The sequence below is a fragment of the Xyrauchen texanus genome, chromosome 1 (assembly GCF_025860055.1).
Source record: "Xyrauchen texanus isolate HMW12.3.18 chromosome 1, RBS_HiC_50CHRs, whole genome shotgun sequence".
Lineage (NCBI taxonomy): Eukaryota > Metazoa > Chordata > Actinopteri > Cypriniformes > Catostomidae > Xyrauchen > Xyrauchen texanus.
Window position 1 is genome coordinate 37324822 of NC_068276.1, and position 22116 is coordinate 37346937.

At 40.1% G+C, this 22116-nt stretch overlaps 1 protein-coding gene across 1 annotated transcript in view; it reads left to right on the top strand.

Moving 5' to 3' along the window:
- Window positions 1–22116, top strand: part of LOC127648104 (extended synaptotagmin-2-like) — a 54043-nt gene that overhangs the window by 14691 nt on the left and 17236 nt on the right. The window contains exons 6-9 of the mRNA XM_052133042.1: window positions 3406–3495; window positions 7881–7936; window positions 21535–21655; window positions 21840–22016. Of these exons, the coding sequence (XP_051989002.1) occupies window positions 3406–3495; window positions 7881–7936; window positions 21535–21655; window positions 21840–22016 (444 nt within the window). The remainder of the gene's footprint in view (window positions 1–3405; window positions 3496–7880; window positions 7937–21534; window positions 21656–21839; window positions 22017–22116) is intronic.

The following is a 22116-nucleotide window of genomic DNA, read 5'->3' on the forward strand; positions in this document are numbered from 1 at the left end:
AAGCACGGGAACAAAAGAAACATCCTCGAGGGGAAAATAAACTCAAAGTCAAACTAACACACGGATGAAAAGAACACAAACATTGGGATAAATCAAAAGTCCACGATGGGAAAAGTGCATTCAAAAACACAGTTACTCACGGGTGAACACAAGTTGACAAACATCCACGAAGGGGAACGAACACGAATTAACATCAGGGAGCAAGAACAGCAAAACATGAAACGATCCATACATCCATTCACAAACAACGACCGACAGCGACTGAACAAACAGACGGGGTTTAAATACATGGACATGGGAAAACAGGGGCCAATGAACAGACAGAACTCAAACAAGATGACAGGGTAATAAACAGAAACCAGTGGCAAACTAACGAGGGACAGGTGAAAGCAATGACGGAAAACACAAACGCTAACAAAGAGACTATGGCGTTACATAAGGGACAAAAGTGAAAACTAAGGAATACCAAAAGTGAAAAACAAAGGGCAACAGTGAAACAAGACAAGGTAATAAAAGAAACTACAAAGGACTACAAAAACCAAAACAGGAAACAGGAGCTAAACTAAGCTTCAACATAAAAGCACAAAACAAAAGACAGAGAACATGACAAGGTTGCTCCGGGAGAATTGTCCCAATAATAAGTGCACTGTAAGTCGCTTTGGATAAAAGTGTCTGCCAAATCTTTTTGTTGAGTTTTTCTCCATGACCCAATGGATTATGTTAGCCAAGGCTACACAGTTAATGTGATAGACACAGAGAAGTTCTTTCCTATATTTTGATGCAACCACATGATTCATGGAAGGAATTCTTGTCGCCTGAATGAAGCCTATTTTTACAGAATGGATGTGTGTATTTATAGGCGTAACCAAATACTGAAATGTCCTTGTACTGTTTGTAGTGGAGGATCAGATATACACACACAGACATACATATTTGTATGCATGTTCACACATTGACTGTTTTGTAAATAAATTAGGTGGTTGTTTAATTCTGCCACTAATACATTGCAGAGTAATTTCTATGTGTTACCATATATGATGTAATTTTTTATTGTACTATACAGATTGTTCACTGACTATTGGCTGAAAGTGTGTATTCAAATTAGAGAGTAGTGAATTAATAACAAGTAGGAAAAATATTGTGTTGCAGAGTTAGTTATAAAAGGCTAGTTAGTGTCACAGTTCTTTCACAGATCAATCTGATCAGCTGGCGAGCCTTTCACAGAAATTCAACAACATTTAAGCCACAATCACTGTTACAGAAAGATACTCGGTGGAAAAATACCATAATATATACACTAGCTGAGAATGTATATAACTCATCTCCATTTTGTCCAATTTTAGTAGCCAGAAATGATTGCTTGAGCAAGGCTTTTCACTTGAATGTTCTGATTGGGAGCTCTTAGGTAATGAATGATCTTATTGTCCAAACAAAAGGACATAGTTCTGTTGCTCAGAGTTGAAGTGATGAAGGCACAGTAAATGCCCTTAAAGTATTTCACTGAGCGTGTGGAACGCTGTCAGCAGTTAAATAAATAAATGCACAAGTCTCAAGATACTGAAACATTTATCATCAGCCTGAGGGACATAGCGGTTTATTTGATGTAAAGCTGTGGCCAAAAGTATTGGCAGTGATATTTTGTGTTTTGAAGAGTTTGCTGCTTCAGTATTTGTAGATTATTTTTTCACATGTTTCTATGGTATACTGGAAAACAATGATAAGCGTTTCATAAGTTTTAAAGGCTTTTATTGGCAAAAACACTCAAATTTATGCAAAGAGTCAATATTTACAGTGTTGGCCCTTGTTCTTCATAACCTCTGCAATTCACTCTGGCATGCTGGATTTCAGCTTCTGGGCAAAATCCTGACTGATGGCGATCCATTCTTGCCTTATTAGTACTCAGAGTTGATCACAATTTGTGGGCTTCTGCTTGTCCACTCGCCTTTTGAGGATTGACCACAGGTTCTCTATGGGATTAAGATCTGGGAAGTTGCCTGGCCGCGGATCCAAAATTTCAATGTAATGATCTCCGAGCCACTTCATTATCACTCTTGCCTTGTGACATGGTGCTCCATCATGCTGGAAATATACGGATCATCACCAAATTGCTCCTGGATCGTTGGGAGAAGTTGCTCTTGAAGGATGTTTTGATACCATTCTTTATTCATGGTAGTGTTTTTGGGCAGAATTGTGAGAGTGCCCACTCCTTTGGATGAAAAGTAACCTCACACATGGATGTCTCAGGATGCTTCACTGTTGGCACGACACAGGACTCATGGTAGCGTTCACCTTTTCTTCTCCGGACTATCGATTTTCCATATGTCCCAAACAGTCAGAAGGGGGCTTCATCAGAGACACCAGTCTTCTGCTGTCCAATCCTTGTACTTCCTGCAGAATTTCAGTCTGTCCTTGATGTTTGTCTTGGAGAGAAGTGGCTACTTTGCTGCCCTTCTTGACACCAGGCCATTGTCCAAAAGTCTTTGCCTCACTGTGTATGCAGATGCACTCACAACAACCTGCTGCCAATATTGAGCAAGCTCTGCAGTGGTGGTGACACGATTCCGTAGCTGACTCCTCAGGAGGAGACGGTCCTGGTGCTTGCTGGACACTCTGGGACCTCCTGAAGCCTTCTTCACTGCTTCACTGCTCTCCTTGAAGTTCTTGATGAGTAAATTGTTCTTTCAGGTGCAATATTCTTTGCAGCAATTTCCTTGCATGTGAGGCCATTTTGATGCAAAGCAATGATGGCTGCACGTCTTACTTTTGAGGTAAACATTGCTAACAAGAACACAATGATTGGAAGCACTTTTTCCCTCCTTTCATAGCAGTTAGTCTGCTCTTATAATCCAATCAGAATGATAGAGTGATTTCACCTGACTAGTACTCATTCACACTTTTCCAGTTGTTGCTGATATGATTAGTGAAATGATGTTGGCTGGTCATTTTGTGCCTGGGCCAAAAAACAGTGATATTTGGGTTTTTGTGATAAAGTAAATTTTTTGGGCCAATTAAGCTTTTTGCAATTTTTTTAAATGCATCTGATCACTCTGCACAATAATGTAGAAACAATGTGAATCAACACCAAAACAACTGAAGCAGAAAAATTAGCAAAACACAAAATGTATGTCACGTTGTACAGTAGTACTGTTTTTACTTAGACTGAGGTTCTCTACACTGGTTCTTCCTAATTAAAGCAGCAGAGCTTTCATTCATATCTGGTCAATGCCAATCCTCTTTTACCTCTTTTAACACCTTTTAGGGAAATATTTACGAATAGATTAACAAGACACACTTCTGAAAAACATACACTAAACTTCCTGTAAGTATCCTAGCTTGTTTATGCATTTGTGTTTCAACATTTAATGTGCTGTTTCTTTCTTTCCCTGTGTCTATATGCATAACTAGCTGCATGGAGTACTGCGGGTAATTCTTGAACCTCTTTTGGGGAACATGCCTCTGGTTGGAGCTCTATCTGTCTTCTTCCTAAAGAAACCAGTGAGTTTATAAACTTATACCAGAGATGGACATTGCTATTACTTCATTAAATTTAGCATGTTATAGCTATCTAGAAACCAGTTTGAGGATTTTTTTGTTGTAGTGTACATGGCATATAAATTAACTTCTTCTTTTAGCTACTGTTTTGGACAATTATTTAGCTCTAATAGAAACAGATATTTTTAGATATAGATACAATTTAGTTATGTCTTTATCAGACACAGACTTACCAAAGCAGCTTACAATATATTACACATAGGTTTAACTTATATAAACTTTTTTTTAATTAAAGTTTCAACATTTATTCCTTGCAATGTTTGTAAAGTAGGTACAAATTTATATGAATGTACTGAATATGGTGAAGTATGTAATTTACTTGAAGTTACTGGCCTTGTAGTCTCTCATTTAATATGATGAGTTCATAAAAAATGCACATATGATATAAGAAAATGTTAATTATCGCATGTCACACTGCAGGACATTGTTGCCACTTCTTGAAATGTCATGTCACCTACCCATATATGACAAAATCCAGTTGTTTGACATTTTGTATGGAAGGTCAGGTTTTGAGCACTGTTTTTTTAGGATTCATATAAGGTTAGATTTAGGCCTAGGGAAGGTGCACCCTATGGTGGAATTTCAAGGGACTTTGTTTTCAAAGTCCTCTGTGATGAATGCAGAAGACAAAGCATGGAAAAGGTGGAATTGGTTTGAAAATGAATGTGTTATTTCTGAATTAGAAGTACAATATCTTGGCTGATAGAATTTCAGAAGAGTTCATGCAAAATGAAAATTCTGTCATAATTTATGTTGTTCCAAACCTGTATGACTTTCTAATGCAGAACATAAAAGCAGAAATTTGTATAATAAAAGTATAATAAAGTAATACATGCAGCCTGGGAGAGAAATTTGGTGAGAAACCTGAAATGTAAGTAATTTTTAAGTGAAAATCCTGACCTCCGTTGTGTTTTCAAGCTTTGGGACATGTGTGTTGAGCCGTTGTTGTGTATATTAGTACATTTAGTGGTACTATCTTAGTGTAAGCTGCTGTATCGACCAAAAAATTGAAGAATCAGAGTGAAAGCAAAGAAAAATTTGGTTTCTGCTTCTCGCATCTTGCTTCCTAACTGATTCTCGCAAAGCGCCATGTTTAAGAGCTCAAGCTTTAAGAGCTTTGCACTCCCACTGCTCTGTCCCTTGAGCCGTATCCATCTATAGAGCCATACAGAGGCATTAGACGAGGTGCCTCCACCTGTGTATTTGTCACTGCTAAACCAGATACTTCAGATGCATCGATAGACTTCAAAATCAGATGAACCGCGGTTGCGTACCAACCCGTATAATTGAGAACCAACTGACATACTCAGAGTCTAGATAAATGTTTTAATGAAAAGAGGAACTTGACGATATATTTGATTATTATGACTGATAAACGCCCCCCCATTTGAAACCTAATGCCCCCCTCTCAACTAATTTGCTCTCAGTGCCCCCTGGCATCCTTTGAATGCCCCCCCTGGGTGGCAGTACCTCCCCCATTGAGAACCCCTGGCATACAGTATATAATTAAAGAAGATATCAAACGAAGGTGGGATCTTGCAACAATTCTCTGTACTCATCTTACTCAAAGCATAGACACAGATTCTGTATTCCTCAAAATAAACCAAATACTCAGGAAAATGCTAACACTGCATTTTATTCAAGATTGTAAATAAATAATGCACTAACTTTCCCCAGCACTCTGAAAGGTGCTATAGGTAAAACAAGCATTTTAAATGGTTACTGCAGTCCAAATTCAAAATATTGTAGAGTTGTCTGCCCCGCCCCAGACTCGAAGCTCATGTGGGTTGCCACATTCATTGATTCAGTCACAAAATACAATAAACTCTTCTAAAAGGGGTGTAAACTTTATATTAGATTAGAAAGATAAATACTGTAGCAAGTCGCTAGAAATGGGCATGGGTAACGTTACTTGATTTGGACGTCAGTATTCATTAAACGTATAGAGTAATCTCATTCGTAAATTGAGTCAATTTTGAGTCAAGCTTGTGGTTTCTGTTTTATTTTTCTGTCACACTCGTCCGCTCCACCGCATTATTCGGGATCACTTCACCAGCTGTGTCTCTCTACCTTGAAACCAGGCTGCACCTGAAACACAGAGTATGAATGCCAGTACTCAAATTTTGAATTTACTCAATATGTCCATCCATACTAGTAGCCGAGATAAATTACATTTAATTTTAGGGGACACTCAATGCTTACCTATTAAGAAGAAAATTAGCTAACTCAGGAGTTCTGGGCTTTAAGCTGTCTCCATCTTCCAAAGGCATCTCCAATATTTATACTTGTTTTACTGTGCCTCTGGTCATGGTGGTTTTTAGACGGATGGTGAGGCTTTTTTAGGTCTGGTAGAATCTGTTATCTCTGATCCAGTTTGTTTGCTAGCTTCCATTGCTGGAGCACACAGTGTTGTTTGCCTGCAAACTTGTTCAAATCTGACAACCCGGCAGTGTCAAAATACTATTGATGAGTGGGCAATTGGCAGGATCACACAGGTTAAAACATAAACAGAAATTTCGTCCAGAATGGAAACTTCAAATTAGAATATACTGGCTGTAGCACTGTTATTGGAGAAGCCAGTATTTCAACTTTGCATGTTTCCTAATTCTCTAATGACATATTATGATCAATTTATAATTTAGTACAGTAAAAAATATTACATATATCACCTTTAATCTGTTTATTTACCAATGTTGACCGTCAGTCATTAAATTCCATACAAAAACAGCAATTGACTTTATTTCAGTGAAACGTCCCATCTCTGTTTCATTGCAAGGGTTGTGTGTTGGTGTGTATGTATGTATGTATATATATATATATATATATATATATATATATATATATATATATATATAATAGGGCTGTCGATAACGTGTTAATTCAGTGCGATTAATTTGACAAAAAATAACGCGTTAAAAAAATGTACGCAATTAATCGCACCATAATAAGGAAGATTCCTGAGAAATGCAAGCTTGTAGTACCACCTGTTTACTTCAGAGGGCAGTATCTGAAGATGTGTTTAAAGATTGCGTATTAAACTATATTTAACTTGACACAGTGACCTAAATATTTGATGTTTATGACGCAACACACCCGAGATGTCTGATGCAGGTGTACATTGACGGGTCCTTAAACAAGCCCTCATAATAAATCTCCAACTGATTGACAAATTCACTTGTGAAATGGATTGCTGTGAATTGTATGCCAATGATTTACTTATGATCAATAATATGGTAGTAAACAATACATTGTATTCTAAAGCCGCTTATTGTATGGTCTCATCAATGAATTCTGCTACAAAATGTAATGCATTTAAATTTTCTGAATATTTATATATATATATATATATATATATATATATATATATATATATATATATATATATATATATATATATCGTTTTTTAAGACATTTATGTATAATTATTTCATCATTATATATTGAGTTATTGTTGTATGAGGGGCTTTCTCAGCAAATATTTGTATATGCGATTAATCACGATTAATTAAACGGGACACCATGTAATTCACTGACAGCCCTTATATATATATAGTTTTCAAAGTATAAGGATGTCTTCAACTACAACTGATGGCCAGTTATAATAGGAAGAAAAAGAGAGAAAAAAGTTTTCCTTTGTGGATTTGCAAGATTTAAGAGACTCTATTTAAAGATTTGCTAACTGGCAAAAAATGATCTTAACAGCTCTTTACCACGTGTAGCAGTGTCAGACAGTCAGTGTCTCTGACCTAGATTCTACAGTCAGTACCAGATTAGTAGCAGGTCAACTCAATGTGATTTTAGCACAATTTCTGGCACTCTTGGGGCTCTTGCTGGGCTTGAATGAGGCAGGTGTATGAGCCCTGAAGTGGTTTGAGTGTTGTATGCAGTGTCCTGCAGTCTGACTGTAGTTTTCTGACGCAATATAGAGGCAGCCGCTCTTCTTCAGATAATCCTCTGCAGTGCCAGTGGCACCTTGAAACAAACTCCCGGAGGAAAACAAGCTAAGAGTACAGTTTAGATTGCATCTCTCCCCATTTTTAGTGCTTTCCCCTTCTCTCTCTCTTCTCTTTTACTGCTGTCCAGTTTTCAGTCTCTCATGTTGAACAGTTCATAGCATTGCTTTTTATGTGCTCACTATACAGTGGGACTTCACTGCCTTGAAAGCACTGGTGGTACAATATTATCACCAATAATATTATAAAATTAACTCCAGGCATGTTCAGACTTGTTTATTGTTTTGTGCCATGTGATTTGTATAATCTTTCTCTGACGAACATGTATAACTGCATTTTCTCCCATTTATTTGTGCAACTCTTTTTCTCATTCAGCTATTAGACATAAACTGGACTGGCCTCACAAACATATTGGACATTCCAGGGCTAAAGTAAGTTAAGTCTTTCAGTGGATTGTTTTGTCATTTACTTTTGCCAAACAATCTTTGTTTCTTGGAAAGCTTTGTAACTTGACTCCAGTCCCACAAAGCATCTTACAAAACCTATGATTGTTGTCATGGGGTCAGTCCATCTCAAGTGGTCCAATACAGGTTGCTTGACCATTTTCAATTTTCTTTTGAGTGATTACCTCTGTGTATTGGTATTGCAAACCCACCAGTTTATTTTACTTGGATTAACCACGACGGCCAACTTTGTGTCATGGCACATGACAAATTTAGGTTATATAGCTGTTTATGGAAACCCCAATATCTCAGCTCAGGATGGTCCTAGCTCCTTGGAACAAAAACTGATCTCTAGAGCACATTACAAGGTAAAGTATAAACATTTTACACATTCTTGTTCCTTAGACTTTGAACTTAAGTCCCAATGTAATGCTCAAGATTGCTCAAAGTCACACTTTTAGGGTCAATTTATAATGGGAAAGGTTTTAGTCTCAGTCTTATTTCTTAGGGGGTACCTAGGTAAGTATAGTATGCATGCAGAACATTTCAGGTTTGAGACTTCTCTTATATATTTATTTTATGGGGGCGAGAAAGTGATTTTTTTTTAAATTCCCCTCAATTTTGGGTTGAATATCTCTGGTTGGGGACCAGATGGGAACCTGAAATATTCACAGAAATAAGTCCTCTATAGTAGCAATCTGCTTTAAATTTTTTTGAGTTTCACTGGTTACAGAGCTAGGGCTAGTAGGAATCTGGGGAAAAGCCTACTTTACTCATGTCAGAGTCTGGCGGCCTGGAAGGAGGTCTTAGGGCAGAGGTAGGTCCTGGCGGCCTGGGAGGAGACCTCATGGTAAAGGCGGGGTCTGGCAATCCCCAAGCAGGCAAATCACTTCCATGGGACACCGGCAGAGACTGGGGAACGATCTCCTTGGTCGTGAGCACTGGCAGGGACAGGGGAACAATCTCAGTGGCTGTGTGCACAGGCTGTGACAAGGGAACGACCTCTGTGGTTGTGGGCACTGGCAGTGGCAGAGGAACAGACTTTGTGGCTATGAGCACAGGCAGTGACAGGAGAACGGGCTCTGTGGCTGGGGGCAATGACAGGGGAATGGCCACCATGGCTTGGGGCACTGGCAGTGACAGGGGATTGGCCTTAGTGGCTGTAAGCACAGGCAGTGATGGGGAATGACCTCCATGGTCGTGGGCACTGGCAGTAACTGGGGAATGGCCTCCGTGGTCGTGGGCACTGGTAGCGACTGAGGAACGGCCTCTGTGGCCACTGGCAGCAGCAGGGGAACATCCTCCATGGCAGTGGATACTGGCAGCGACTGAGTAGTAGATAGACTCCGGGCAGAGGGGCACTTCTGCTGTCCTCTGGTTGGGATGAGGAATGGAAGTCCTCTGAGGCACAGGCTGAAACAAAATCCTCCCATTTAATAGCCTGCCTGACAGCCTTGAGAAAACCTCCATCCTCATCCCGATCTAGGACACAAGATCTAAATGGTTCATTCAGACCTGCCCAAAAGAGATCGATTAGGCAGGACTGATCATATCCCAGACCAAGGGCAATGATAAAAACTCAAGGGCACATCCCCACACTGACTTGTCCTCCTGCCATACCCTGCGCATTGTCCTTAAGCGATCTGCACGCTGGTGCGGAAAAAAAATCTGCTGGGTCCATTCTGGCCAGTTCGTTCTGTCAGAGAATGCAGAGACAGAACCCAGGGTTGAAGAAATAAAAGGGAATTTATTAAATACAAAATAAAACTCAACCAAAAATCCCACAAGGGGGAAAATAAACATAAATAACCTGTAGGGGAAAACTAACAATCCTGGGCTGGGGCAGAGGGAAATGGGGAACCAGGACCAACCAGACCGGACAGTGATAGGATGAGGAACAAACAGGACCGACTAACTTCACAAGACCGACGGGATCACACAAGACACACAAGACTGGAAACAAGACGATCTGGCACTGGACAGCAAACACAAGGAGACTTAAATAGGGAGAGAAATCAACAGGTTAACAAGACAGGGCAGGTGTGACTAATAAACTAATAATGGGCAAACAAGGATGACATAAGACAGAGAGACACGTGGTGATACAGAAACAAAAAAAAGTCACATGCTCTCACAAGACTACAAAACACATGACACAAGGAATGAGCACTCATTGGCAAGAAAATGAGGCGATAAATGCCCATGCCAACCAACAAACAAGACGAGAGAATGTGTTGCAACGCCAAACAAAGTGATGAATTCTTACACTAAACGAGACCTTAGTGTACACAATGCATGCAACAGGTGACAAAAACAAGACAGGACACCTGTGCAAGATTCCGGCCACACACACACACATACGACACCTTAGACCAAAGTGAACAAACCTCAGCACAACATGAAGACAGCTCGCAACCCCGGTGTGCAACGCGAGTGCGATGCGAGGCACACTCGTGTTCGCAAGAGAAAGACAAACTATTGATGCGAGTGCATGCTGCCAAGATGACATAAGTGCCAATAACAGATAGACATAGAGCATGAGTGTCCGGATCCCGACACCGACCCAAACCGAACCAGACAGGAAGTCAGAATCCAGACACCATGCTCCATACATCAAACAAGACAGACCGAAGAGCGCATGGCAGGGAATACAACAGAAACAGCATGCTCACACTAAGACAGACAATGAAACACAAGACAGACATTGGACAATAATGCCACAGTCCTGTCAGATAAAAACCTAGAGTGACAGGATCTTGACAACTCATTCATTTTGATAAATTAACAAATGTAATATAAGCATAAAAAATAATCAAAACAAACATTGTTTTACAGTAAATATGTTTATGATTGACATACAATAGCTTATGTTTCTCAATGAGGTCTAAAATGTTACTACTTTTGACATTGGCAACAGTGAAGCATGATCTATCACAGGGTTCTTCAAAAAGTTTATAAACAAAAGCGTTTAGTTTTAAGTAAACTTAATTAACTGTATGTGAAATTCAAAAATTAGCACCCAGAGTTAGATAGGGAGATACAAATTTTGAGGCCAAAAGAAGTATCTGGAACACACTGTCTGTGTCTCCACACAACATCAGAACATCAAGCTGATGGTTGAGTCAGCAAAGCTAAAAGTGGAGACCTGCTGGATATGTAAGCACAGCGTAGTTCTAGTGGGAAGACTAGCAGCTGTACACCATCGTAACATTAGCTGGATAATTCCTAGCCAATCACATGTAAGCCATTGCTTTATAAGTCTGCTCACATTGCCGTGTCAGTGTGCTCTGTCTGACATCGAGTCCAATTCGCTCTCTGACTAACATCCAGCATGGACACTGAATTATTCACTGCTCCTTACCTTTTTTCCAGAATCAGCAGTCCACACACTTCTGCAAATTTCCGGATTCTCAGTGGGATCGCGCCCTCTTGGAATCATAATAGACATCTTTCGACCTCTCCAGGCCACAGGAGAACCAGCACACAGAAAATCTCTGGAAGTCTGCCTTCCCTTTCCAATGATGCTGTCACTTCATCTCAACTTCTGCGTGCATCAAACCCATGGGGAGAAAACAACCAGCATACCCGGATCTTCATCCATATCTCATTTGCTTAGGAGATCTCCATCAATCAAGCCACCGCATCCTCAATAGGAATGCACGACCTGGCGCGGAAGGACTGCGCTCCTCACCAAGTCTGTCAAAATCATCGGCTCAGGCAGCAGCTGTTTTCCAAAAGAAATAAGTTAAGTTCTTATCATATCCATCAAATGCATTCAGATTTAGTCATGGGTATAGGCCTTCTGTTGCCATGCTGTCTGTTCATCATAACACATCTGAATCATTATCAAAACCAGTATGTCATGTCAATAGCGCATTCGCTCTCATTGTAACAGCAGGCAATCACGTGTTCACAGTGTGATCACATGAGGGTAACTCTGTCAAGGTTCACTCGCATGTCATTCACTGTGTTGCATGCCCGAGTGTTCCCCATCAGGGAATTAAGATCATTATTCAGGCATGTCATCCTGTACAGTGCTTATTGTATGGGGTCTAATCACTCCATTCAGTAAGATACTCCTGTTTTGTTGGTCGCCTTCGCTCCAAATCACGTAACGGGCACTTTCCAATACAATTTATCATCCCTATGCCCTACTCACTAGGAAAGACAGAGCTCATGATGTGGGCACTATGAGGGAGCATGACATCGTAGTTTAATATAGCTGTCACTACTGTCTTGTGAAAGGGTCCTTAGTGAAATAATTAACTTATTTTGTTCTGTACTACATTTTGAGTGGTGTTCCCTACCTGAGCGCAACCAAGAGCGCATTAATGCCGCTTTGTAAGACACAGTGTTTTCTTGCTCTATACAAACTTCCACATTCTCATCGGAAGCCCCACTGTTATCGCTCACCTCTGACACCTAGCGGTAGGCTCCACACTTTATTCCCTTATTCATCAGATGATTTAATTACCAGCGTTATGCATATTGCATTTACATTTATGCATTTGGCAGACGCTTTTATCCAAAGCGAAGCACTTATTACAGGGACAATCCCCCTGGAGCAACCTGGAGTTAAGTGCCTTGCTCAAGGGCCCAACAGTGGCATCTTGGTGGTGCTGGGGCTTGAACACCCAACCTTCTGGTCAGTAATCCTGAGAAATCATGTCCCTTATGAGACGTCTGACATGGCAGAGCACTTCCTGCAACTTCATTATCTCAGCCAGACACATTCCTTTTTTATGTAATCTCTGACTCCCTCTCTCGTTTCGCTTCCAGGAGTTCCACAGACCATGCTCCCCCACCAGCGAAAAAATAAATAAACACCCCATTCCTTGCCACCCCTCTCAGACCTCCTGCTGGATTAAGCCCCACCTTACTACCCCATTTAATTTCCGCTTTAATTCTCATGCAGAAAGGACTTGCCCAGTCCACACTTCCTACAACTCCGTCTGGGCCCACTATTCCTCCTCCTGCAAATCACACAGTACTCCTCTATTTTCTGTTCTGATCTCCTAGTGTGCGAGTTTCCTTTTGCTTTCACACTAGACATCTCAAATTTCCTCCCCTATTCATCACTCCATCCTTAGACCCATGTCACACTACTGGTTCGGAAACCACCTCACCACTCCCTAAAGCATTATTGTCTCTCCCCTCATGTTTTCTCGGGGTATTCCTTTTGCATCGGAGCAGCTTCTACTGCCGATCTTCAAGGTATACCGGAGTCCACTGTCAAGATGCTTGGACATTGGTCTTCCTCATCCTACCTGAAATATAGTCAACCTAACCCAAATCATCAAACAAGCTCAACTGTCCATTCATACCTATCTGGTGGTGGTTGGTGGCTCTCTCCCATCACATCTTTCCCTACACAATGATTCAATTCAAGTACGTCCATCGTTTTACAAAGATAACGCATAACTATGTCTACCCTCTCCAGGGCTTCCATAATCTCAAGCATGGTTTCCTTTGCATAGATATTGCACAAGCCAGCCCTCGCTGGAAAGCTCACACTATCATGGGATATCTTTCAACAAGGTATTGTTTGACAACATCGGCATTATTGTATGGCTTTATGTTTGCTGTTCACCTTGGCAATGATAACCATTAAACAATCGTTAGAGGGCTTGAGCTTCATGGAATATCTTTCAACAAAGGGTATTGCATGCAACATTGCCACTATCGTATGGCTCTATGCACGTTGTTCACCTTTCAGTAAAGTTAACCATCAAACAATCTCTTCCCTCACTGGAGGTTTTTCATAATCAAATGTTGTTTTCTTTCAATGAAGGGATTGCACGCAATATCACCATTATCGTATGGCTTTGCGCTACGTTGTTCAACTTTCGGCAAAGATATCTTAAACAACTCTTTCCTCATCGGAGTGTTTTCATAAACAAATGTTGTTTTCTTTCAACGAAGGGATTGCACGCAATGTCACCATTATCGTATGGCTTTGCGCTACGTTGTTCACCTTTCGGCAAAGTTATCTCAAACAACTCTTCCCTCGTTGGATGGTTTTCATAATCAAATGTTGTTTATCTTTCAACAAAGATACTACACATCAATGCTGGCCTAATGTAATTCAAGGACAAGGACTAAATCAAAAGGAGAAGAGGAAAAATAAAAACGCACAGGATATGACTGTTCCGAGTACAACTTCTTCGGACCGCAAGATGGGACTTACGCCAAAGAGAGACATTCATTTTCTGTTTAATATTCATCAAATAAATGTCATCTTAAATTTCACTGAAGTCTGCGAGTCTTCTTGATAGAAATGTAAGTGCAGTGTAGTATAGCGGGAAGACTAGCAGCTGTACATCATCGCACCATTTGCTGGGTAATTCCTAGCCAATGACATGTAAGCCATGGCTTTATAAGTCTGCTCACAATCTATCACATTGCCGTTTCAGTGTGCTTACACGGCAACCTCCACCATCCCACCACCAGTTGAGTCCCGTCCTGCACGGGGATAGGCTCCTCGCCCCTGCTTCCTATCTCCGGCAGGATATGATGGTTCTGAGTACAACTTCTTTGGACTGCCAGACAGGGCTTACACCAAAGAGAGACATTACTTTTCTGTTTAATATTCATCAAATAAATGTAATCTTAAATTTCACTGAAGTGTGCGAGTCTTCCTGATAGAACTTTTAGTATGTGACATAAACAGTTATGACTGCATGCTCAACAAGTGTCACCAGTGTCCAGGTATAGAGGGCTTACTGCAGATGCTTGAAGAATCAGACAATGATGACACACTTCCTGAAAACATCACCTTTAAGCAGTGGAATATGACCGACAGAGCAGATAAGATCACTGTTGTTATTCCTAGGGATGAATTCTCTGTTTCTCTGGCTGAGATACTTAATGCATTAAAGAAATATAATTGGTTGAGGACATCAGCTTGGAAAACTGTGATGTTTTTGTAAAATTCTTCCACCCACCTGGACCAAGAACATCATTGAAAATGTCTACTGAAGACAAATTGTGGGTGTGGCAGGGCGGAGGGCGGGGCCGGGTCGTGATCCTACACACCTGGTCCCGTATTAAGCTAATCAAGCCTCTGAGGTATAAAGGTCGACTGCAGAGGATCGTGTGGGAGAGAGAGATCGTTAACGGACATATCCGTCATGTGTGTGTTTATGTTGTCTTTTAAGTTTATCATTAAACTATTATTTATATTGAAAAGCCGGTTCTCGTCTCCTCCTTTCCATTGATCTCCTTTACACTGGTGCTGAAGCCCGGGAAGGAGGAGGCCCTTACCGTCCACCCCAACGCCATCTGCCGGGGGACGAGGAGCCCAGTCGCCTGAAAGAGGACGATGGCCGCCATCCGCGAGGGGAGAAGGGGCTCCTAACTGACGGTCAGGACCGCTGCCAGGGGCGCAGGAGTCGCCTACCGGCCGCTGAAACGCAGCAGGGTTTAAGGGAGCGGGAGAACCGTGAGCAGGGAGGGGCTCACTGGCGACCGCCTGGAGCGGGAGAACCGCTGCCAGGGGCGAGGGAGAGCCCTTCTGTTCCCTGAGAACGCGGCGGGGAGTTCCGTTCGCCAGGGCCTGGAGGACTGCCTCTGATCTGCCCAGAGAGGCGCGGCTGTCGTCCGATAGAGGGTGGAGGAGTGGTCGAGGAACAAGCTGCGGCGTATCGGAGAACTGGCGAGTAAGAGTTTTTTTTTTCTCATCTCTCTCTCCTCTCTCTCTCTCTCACTGTCGCTCTGCGTTGGACTTTTCCCTCTTTTAAATTTTACAGGTTTTTGGGGGGGGTACTACACTGTTACAGGAAGTACCCCCCCATTTTAATTATTTCTGTTTCCCTCCCCTTGTCCCCTCCCTCATTCAGGTAGATGGGGATGACCTGCCGGCAGACTAGATGTAAAGCACGCCCTCCCCCAGGGAAAGGGGGGTTACGTCAGGCCGGGGGCTCCCCAGCCTGAGAGAACGGGGGAGGAATGTGGCAGGGTGGAGGGTGGGGCCGAGTCGTGATCCTACACACCCGGTCCCGTATTAGGCTAATCAAGCCTCTGAGGTATAAAGGTCGACTGCAGAGGATCGTGTGGGAGAGAGAGATCGTTAACGGACATGTCCGTCATGTGTGTGTTTATGTTGTCTTTTAAGTTTATCATTAAACTATTATTTATATTGAAAAGCCGGTTCTCGCCTCCTCCTTTCCATTGATCTCCTTTACAGTGGGTTTCCATGATCAATGTTCTCAGAAAACTGACACCTTCCGAATTGACTACTGTCACTGGACGCTCCCACAAAATTTCAGAGAGACTGAGTGAGGAAATCTCACAGCTTCTAATAAAAAATTTACTTGTAAAATACTGTTCATTTTTGTTTTTGTTATGCTTATATTACATCTATTCATTTCTCAAAATGCATGAATAAAGTAGGCTTTGCCCCAGATTTCTACTAGCCCTAGCTCTGTAAAAAAATTTTTACAGCAGAATGCTACTACAGAGGACATATTTCTGTGAAAATATCAGGTTCCTTTCTGGTATATATCAGGTTCCTTTCAACACAAAGGTGAGGGGAATTTAAAGATTTGCAATTCCTCGCCCCCATAAAATATATAAATAAGAGAAGTCTCAAACCTGAAATGTTCTGCATGCATACTATACTTACCTAGGTACCCCCTAAAAAATAAGACTGAGACTCGAAATCTTCCCATTATAAACTGACCCTAAAAGTGGGACAATCTTGAGCATTACCTTAGGACTTAAGTTCTAAGTCTAAGGAACAAGAATGTGTAAAATGTTTATACTTTACCTTGTAATGTGCTCTAGAGATCAGTTTTTGTTCCAAGGATCTAGGACCTTCCTGAGCCGAGATATTGAGGTTTCCATAAACAGCTGTACCAAAATTGGTTGTGTGTCATAATAATAATAATAATAATAATAATAAGTGTAATTTATATAGCACCTTTCCAGAGCTCAAGGACACTTAACAATAGTAACTCGATAATACACATACAACAAACAGTCACAAAAGCACAGTTCAGATAGCACAGTCACTGAGAGTGAATACATAACATTAAGATAAATAAAACTGATAACACAAAAATGTTTTAATTTAAGATTTAAACTCAGAGACTGAAGAGATCCTGTGAAGTGTCAGGGGGAGTGAATTCCATATATTGGGTGCTACTACGCTGAATGATCTGCCACCCATATTAGAGAGGCGAGATCTTGGGATAGAAAGGAGTCCAGACCCAGAAGACCAGATCGGGTTGTAGGGGAGAAGCAATTCACTAAGATAGTGGGGTGGCAGACCATGAAGTGATTTAAGAGTAAGCAGGATTAGTTTATATTTGCTGCGAAACAAAACTGGTAACCAGTAAGTTCAAACAGCAGAATTTTGAATATATTGCATCCTAGCAATAGAGTTAGCTGGTAAACCAATGAAGATGGCATTGCAATAGTCAAGACGTGAGGATATAAATGCATGATCCAGTGTTTCAGTGTTTTTGAGACTGATAAAGGGATGACGGCAAGCAATGTGTTGAAGGTGAAAGAAGGCAATTTTAGAAACAGATTTAATAATTCATGACACAAAGATGCCCGTTGTGGTTAATCCAAGTAAAATATACAATTAAAAACTGGTGGTTTTGCAATACCAATACATAGAGGTAATCACTCACTAAAATGGTCAAGCAACCAACTTCACAATTATTGGATCACTAAGACATCGACTGACCCCATGATTATTTTTGTCTTGTTGATGCTGCTAGTTCTGTAAAATTTGCTTTAAAGGCCCTCTTGGTTGTCATCCACATATAAATAAACCAGGGGGTCTTGAGCGGTAATTTAATTGTACAGAGCATTTGTTCAGCAATGTGTGGTGACTTAAATGTTGGTTAGAAACATTTAAGTCATTAAGTGGAGAAATGAGTAATTGGACTACTAAAGTTTCCTTCATCCATGAATTTGCAAACTACATCCAATATAAAAATTGCTCATGGCTCAAATTTATAACTTCATCAGGTATACTGGAGGGTTTGTGTTTAAATTTATTTGAAAGGATTTGAGTATGCTGCATCATAAACAGGGATTTGCATTTGGATGATTACCTTTGTAATCATGTTTATACTCGCACCGCTCACTTCAGAGACAGTAGATATTAAATCAGAGTGGAATCGTTAGCATTAGGACATGCTTTTAATTTTACAGTCCACAGTCCAGTCCAGTCCAGTCCAGTCTGCAAGGACGCATTATGAACTCAAACTACCTTACTAATTTTAAATTAACTGTGTTGCCCTGTAAATCATTCACAATGTCATTACAATTATTTATCAGAAACACCAACCAAAGAGACATGATCTAAACGAGCAGATTAGTGGGTGAAACCTTAATGTGTTGTTGCAAGATGCTGTCTGCGGTAAAAGTGGGAAGAGATTCAAGATTGTTGCACCTCTGGTTGTGATGATCGTGTAGACACACACTGGTGGGAGAGTAATTACAAAGCTCTAGTTGTTCCCTAACACAGGCCACTATGGACAGATTGGTGGTTTGTGGGCATGGTTGTATTTTTTACTTTTCTTGTTTAATTGCTGTCATTTATCAGATACCAGGTTTTAATGCTTTGCTGCAGGGTAGATCTTTCAGCCAGTCAGTGACAGGGCTTGTGTACTGTATGTACAGTACATAAAGGTTAGTGTATTGAAGAGCTGCTATAGAGTTTAGCTCTTAAATGCATTCAGCATTTTTGTATTTGTAGTTGACTTTAGTTTGTGAAACCACGCTTTTTATTTAAAGGGATAGTTCACTAAAAAATGAAAATTATCTCATGATTACAACAAAAATCTTTGTTTGTGTTCTGCTGAAGAAAGAAAATCATACACATCTGGGATGGCATGAGGGTGTGTAAATCATGAGAGAATTTACATTTTTGGGTGAACTATCCCTTTAAGGAGAAGCATAGTTGCAAAACCCAATCATTGCACCAGTTGAGGCTGTTTAGAAGCACAGCTTGATATTCTCTATTGCAGCCACAGCACACAAACAAAGGCACCATTAGCAGATGGTCATTAACACTGCAGCATTTGATTTAAGAGTGCTTTGTTGCAGGCAATAAAAGTAATTGGAACTTAGGACCTTTACTGAATCTTAAGTGCTGCTCCTGTGTCAGCATGTTCCTTGTATCATATAGCTAATCTAAGACTGGGCATAGAGTACACTGATCTAAAATCTGTCAGTCCTGGCCACCATAATACCCTAATGTAGCACAGCTCTGTGCTGTAATGTCCCACTGTTCAGAACAGGTGAATAATTATTGTAGCCTCGGAGAGGGGTATGTTTGCATTATGAAGATGTTTGGGGAACTGTGTCTGCTTGACAAGCAAATCAATAAAGTGAGTTATGAGTGTCCTGGTTGATTTCATTTTTATAATGTTTATAATTTCTGTTTAGCATATTGTGCAACCAGGGTAAATGTTGATGCTCTTTAATTACATCATAAACTATTTGCATTTTGCAGTGAAACTGTATTTTTTCACATCGCTCTAAAAATTTGAGAGATTAAATGTCAAGTATTGTTGGCAAGAGAAGAAATTACTTGGACAGAAGTGGAGAAAACTTAAAATAATAGGTGGGGAATAAACCAATGTAATGGATAGTTGTAATTGGCAACAAAAGTGGAGAAAATATGCGTTGAGGGAGCTAAAGTTAAGGTTTAAAGATAGAATGAGATTTTAGTCAAGCTGAGAGGGCCAAAATGGTATTTTATCTACTTTAATTGATTTTCTTGACTCTCTGATGAGACTTTATTAAAGGCTAAATTTTTTTATCTACAAACCCCATCCAAATGGGTAATTAAGATTATGTCTAATGGCCATGAAGTTTAGGGGCACCTTTGAGAAGGCTTTTATTATTCAGACATAACTTAAATTTGTTACTTAATCGTACCTAGTATTTAGCTTCAATGAAGCTCTTTTCTGTCATGTACCCATCAAAAAAATTTAACTGTTGATGATTGATTTAGGTTGAGTCAATATTATAGGTGCACTCTTTTCATTCTGTGATGGATACATAGTTTTCAAATCGTGTTACCATGTCTAGTGATCTATTTTAGCAATCTGTGGTCAGTTTTTTAGTCTCATTTTTCATTTTTGAGTACCGTATATGATTAGAGTTCAAGGGACCAGATCAAATGGGTTTACCTGAAAGCTCTGCTGGTCTGTTCAACAGTCATTGTTATTCATAGTTCAAGCATTTCGAAGCTCAAGCCCAGCAGTGCATTTAAAGTTTAATGCCACCGATTTTTGTCTGGTCATTTATAGGTTTAAACCTGAGTGGACATTTCGTGAAAATATTTTTTTCCCCAAACCAAAGCAAACAAATATTAATTGAATCTCATAGTTGAATTTGCTCTTATGTTATTGTTATTGTTAAGCTCAGATCTTCTGATGTTTTTCTTCATAGCTTTGTGGGGGACATTTATGGCCCAGAATTGTTTCTGTGTGTTAACTTAAACATTGCCATGATGCAAAAGATTAAAAATCTGTGTTGAAGTGAGACACTAATGGAAGTGAATTTGGTCGATGTTTGAACTTTAAAATACTCACGGTTTCAAAAGTATAGCCACAAGACTCAAATAATTCATAAAAACGTTTTAATAGAAGAATTAATGTGCTTTTATAAATTATAAGCTTAAAAATTATGCCTTTAAATCCTCTATAAATTGGCCCCATTCACTTCCATTGTAAGTGCCTCACTGTAACCTCAATTGTTTGCTTAAAAAAAAAAAAAAGTAGGGACGAGTCAAAATTATTTTTTGCGCTAATCAACATTATGCTTCAAATGCTGTCGGTTGAACTTAACTTGTATTGAACCCATAATATTCCTTTAATACTGTACCTCTAATACTGTACACTGTTTGAGAGATCAGCAATTAGCAAAGAATTCCAACATATTTGTACATGTGTCAAAAAAGTACAATACTTTACTGACATACATTTGCACCTTGGTCCCTCCTGCTACAATCATGGTAAATTAAACTTTTCTGTCAGTACAGTTACATTCAAGCCTTGCCTACTGCTCTATGTTACGGCCGCACTGGCAGAACTGCAGTGTTTTCAGCAAAGTGAGTGAGCTTTCGAGAAACAGATTGGATAAACTAAATGCAAGAGAGTGGAATGAGGAACTTGGTTGGAACTTGTTGCCAGAGGCCAGTTAGATGCCTACAGTACTATAGTGCCAAATGCTGGTCTAGGACTCTCATGAAATTCATGAAAATGTACTTAAGCTAATGTTACAAACCACATGACTAAAAAGTGTCAGATGATCATAAGTAATTGTTTTTGTAAAATTGTTGGCTCCAAGTCAGGGAGACAATTCAGAGGGTTGTTTAAAAATTGCGATTGTCTTAGCAATAATTTCAGGAGATGCAGGATTTGCCATTTTTTTTTTTTATTTGTTTTCTTTGTCAAACCTAAAGTTGGCATGAGAGAAATCTTGTTCTAATTACAGTAATCATCTGTCCAAATTATTATTATTATTATTATCTGTTTTTGATGTAGCTACCTACATTTTGAAACTTTCATAAGAAAATGATGTCTAAATTATTTATTTATTATTTTATTTTTTGGCAGTGGCTTCTCAGACCACATGATTCAGGATATTATCAGCAGTTACATGGTGCTGCCCAACAGAATCACTGTACCACTGATAGGTGAGGTCGAACTGGCACAACTCCGCTTCCCCATGCCAAAGGTGAACACACACACACACACACACACACACACACACACACACACACACACACACACACACACACACACACACACACACACACACACACACACACACACACACACAGAGTCTCAGTCCATTATTCAGCAAATCCTATTGAATCCTATCTTTTATTGGATTTAATTTTGTCTCGCTCCCTCATCAGGGAGTTCTTAGGATTCATTTTCTAGAAGCTCAGAATCTGGAAGTCAAGGACACATATCTGGGCGGGCTGATCAAAGGCAAGTCTGACCCATATGGCATGCTGCTGGTCTGCAACCAGCTCTTCAGAAGCAAGACCATCAAAGAATGTCTGCACCCCAAATGGAACGAGGTGTATGAGGTGAATACATTTACAAAGACTCCTACTGCCCTAACTGCACTACCAAACTAACAAACAAGTTATATGTTGTGATGCAGTGTAATACTCATGCACAAAACTA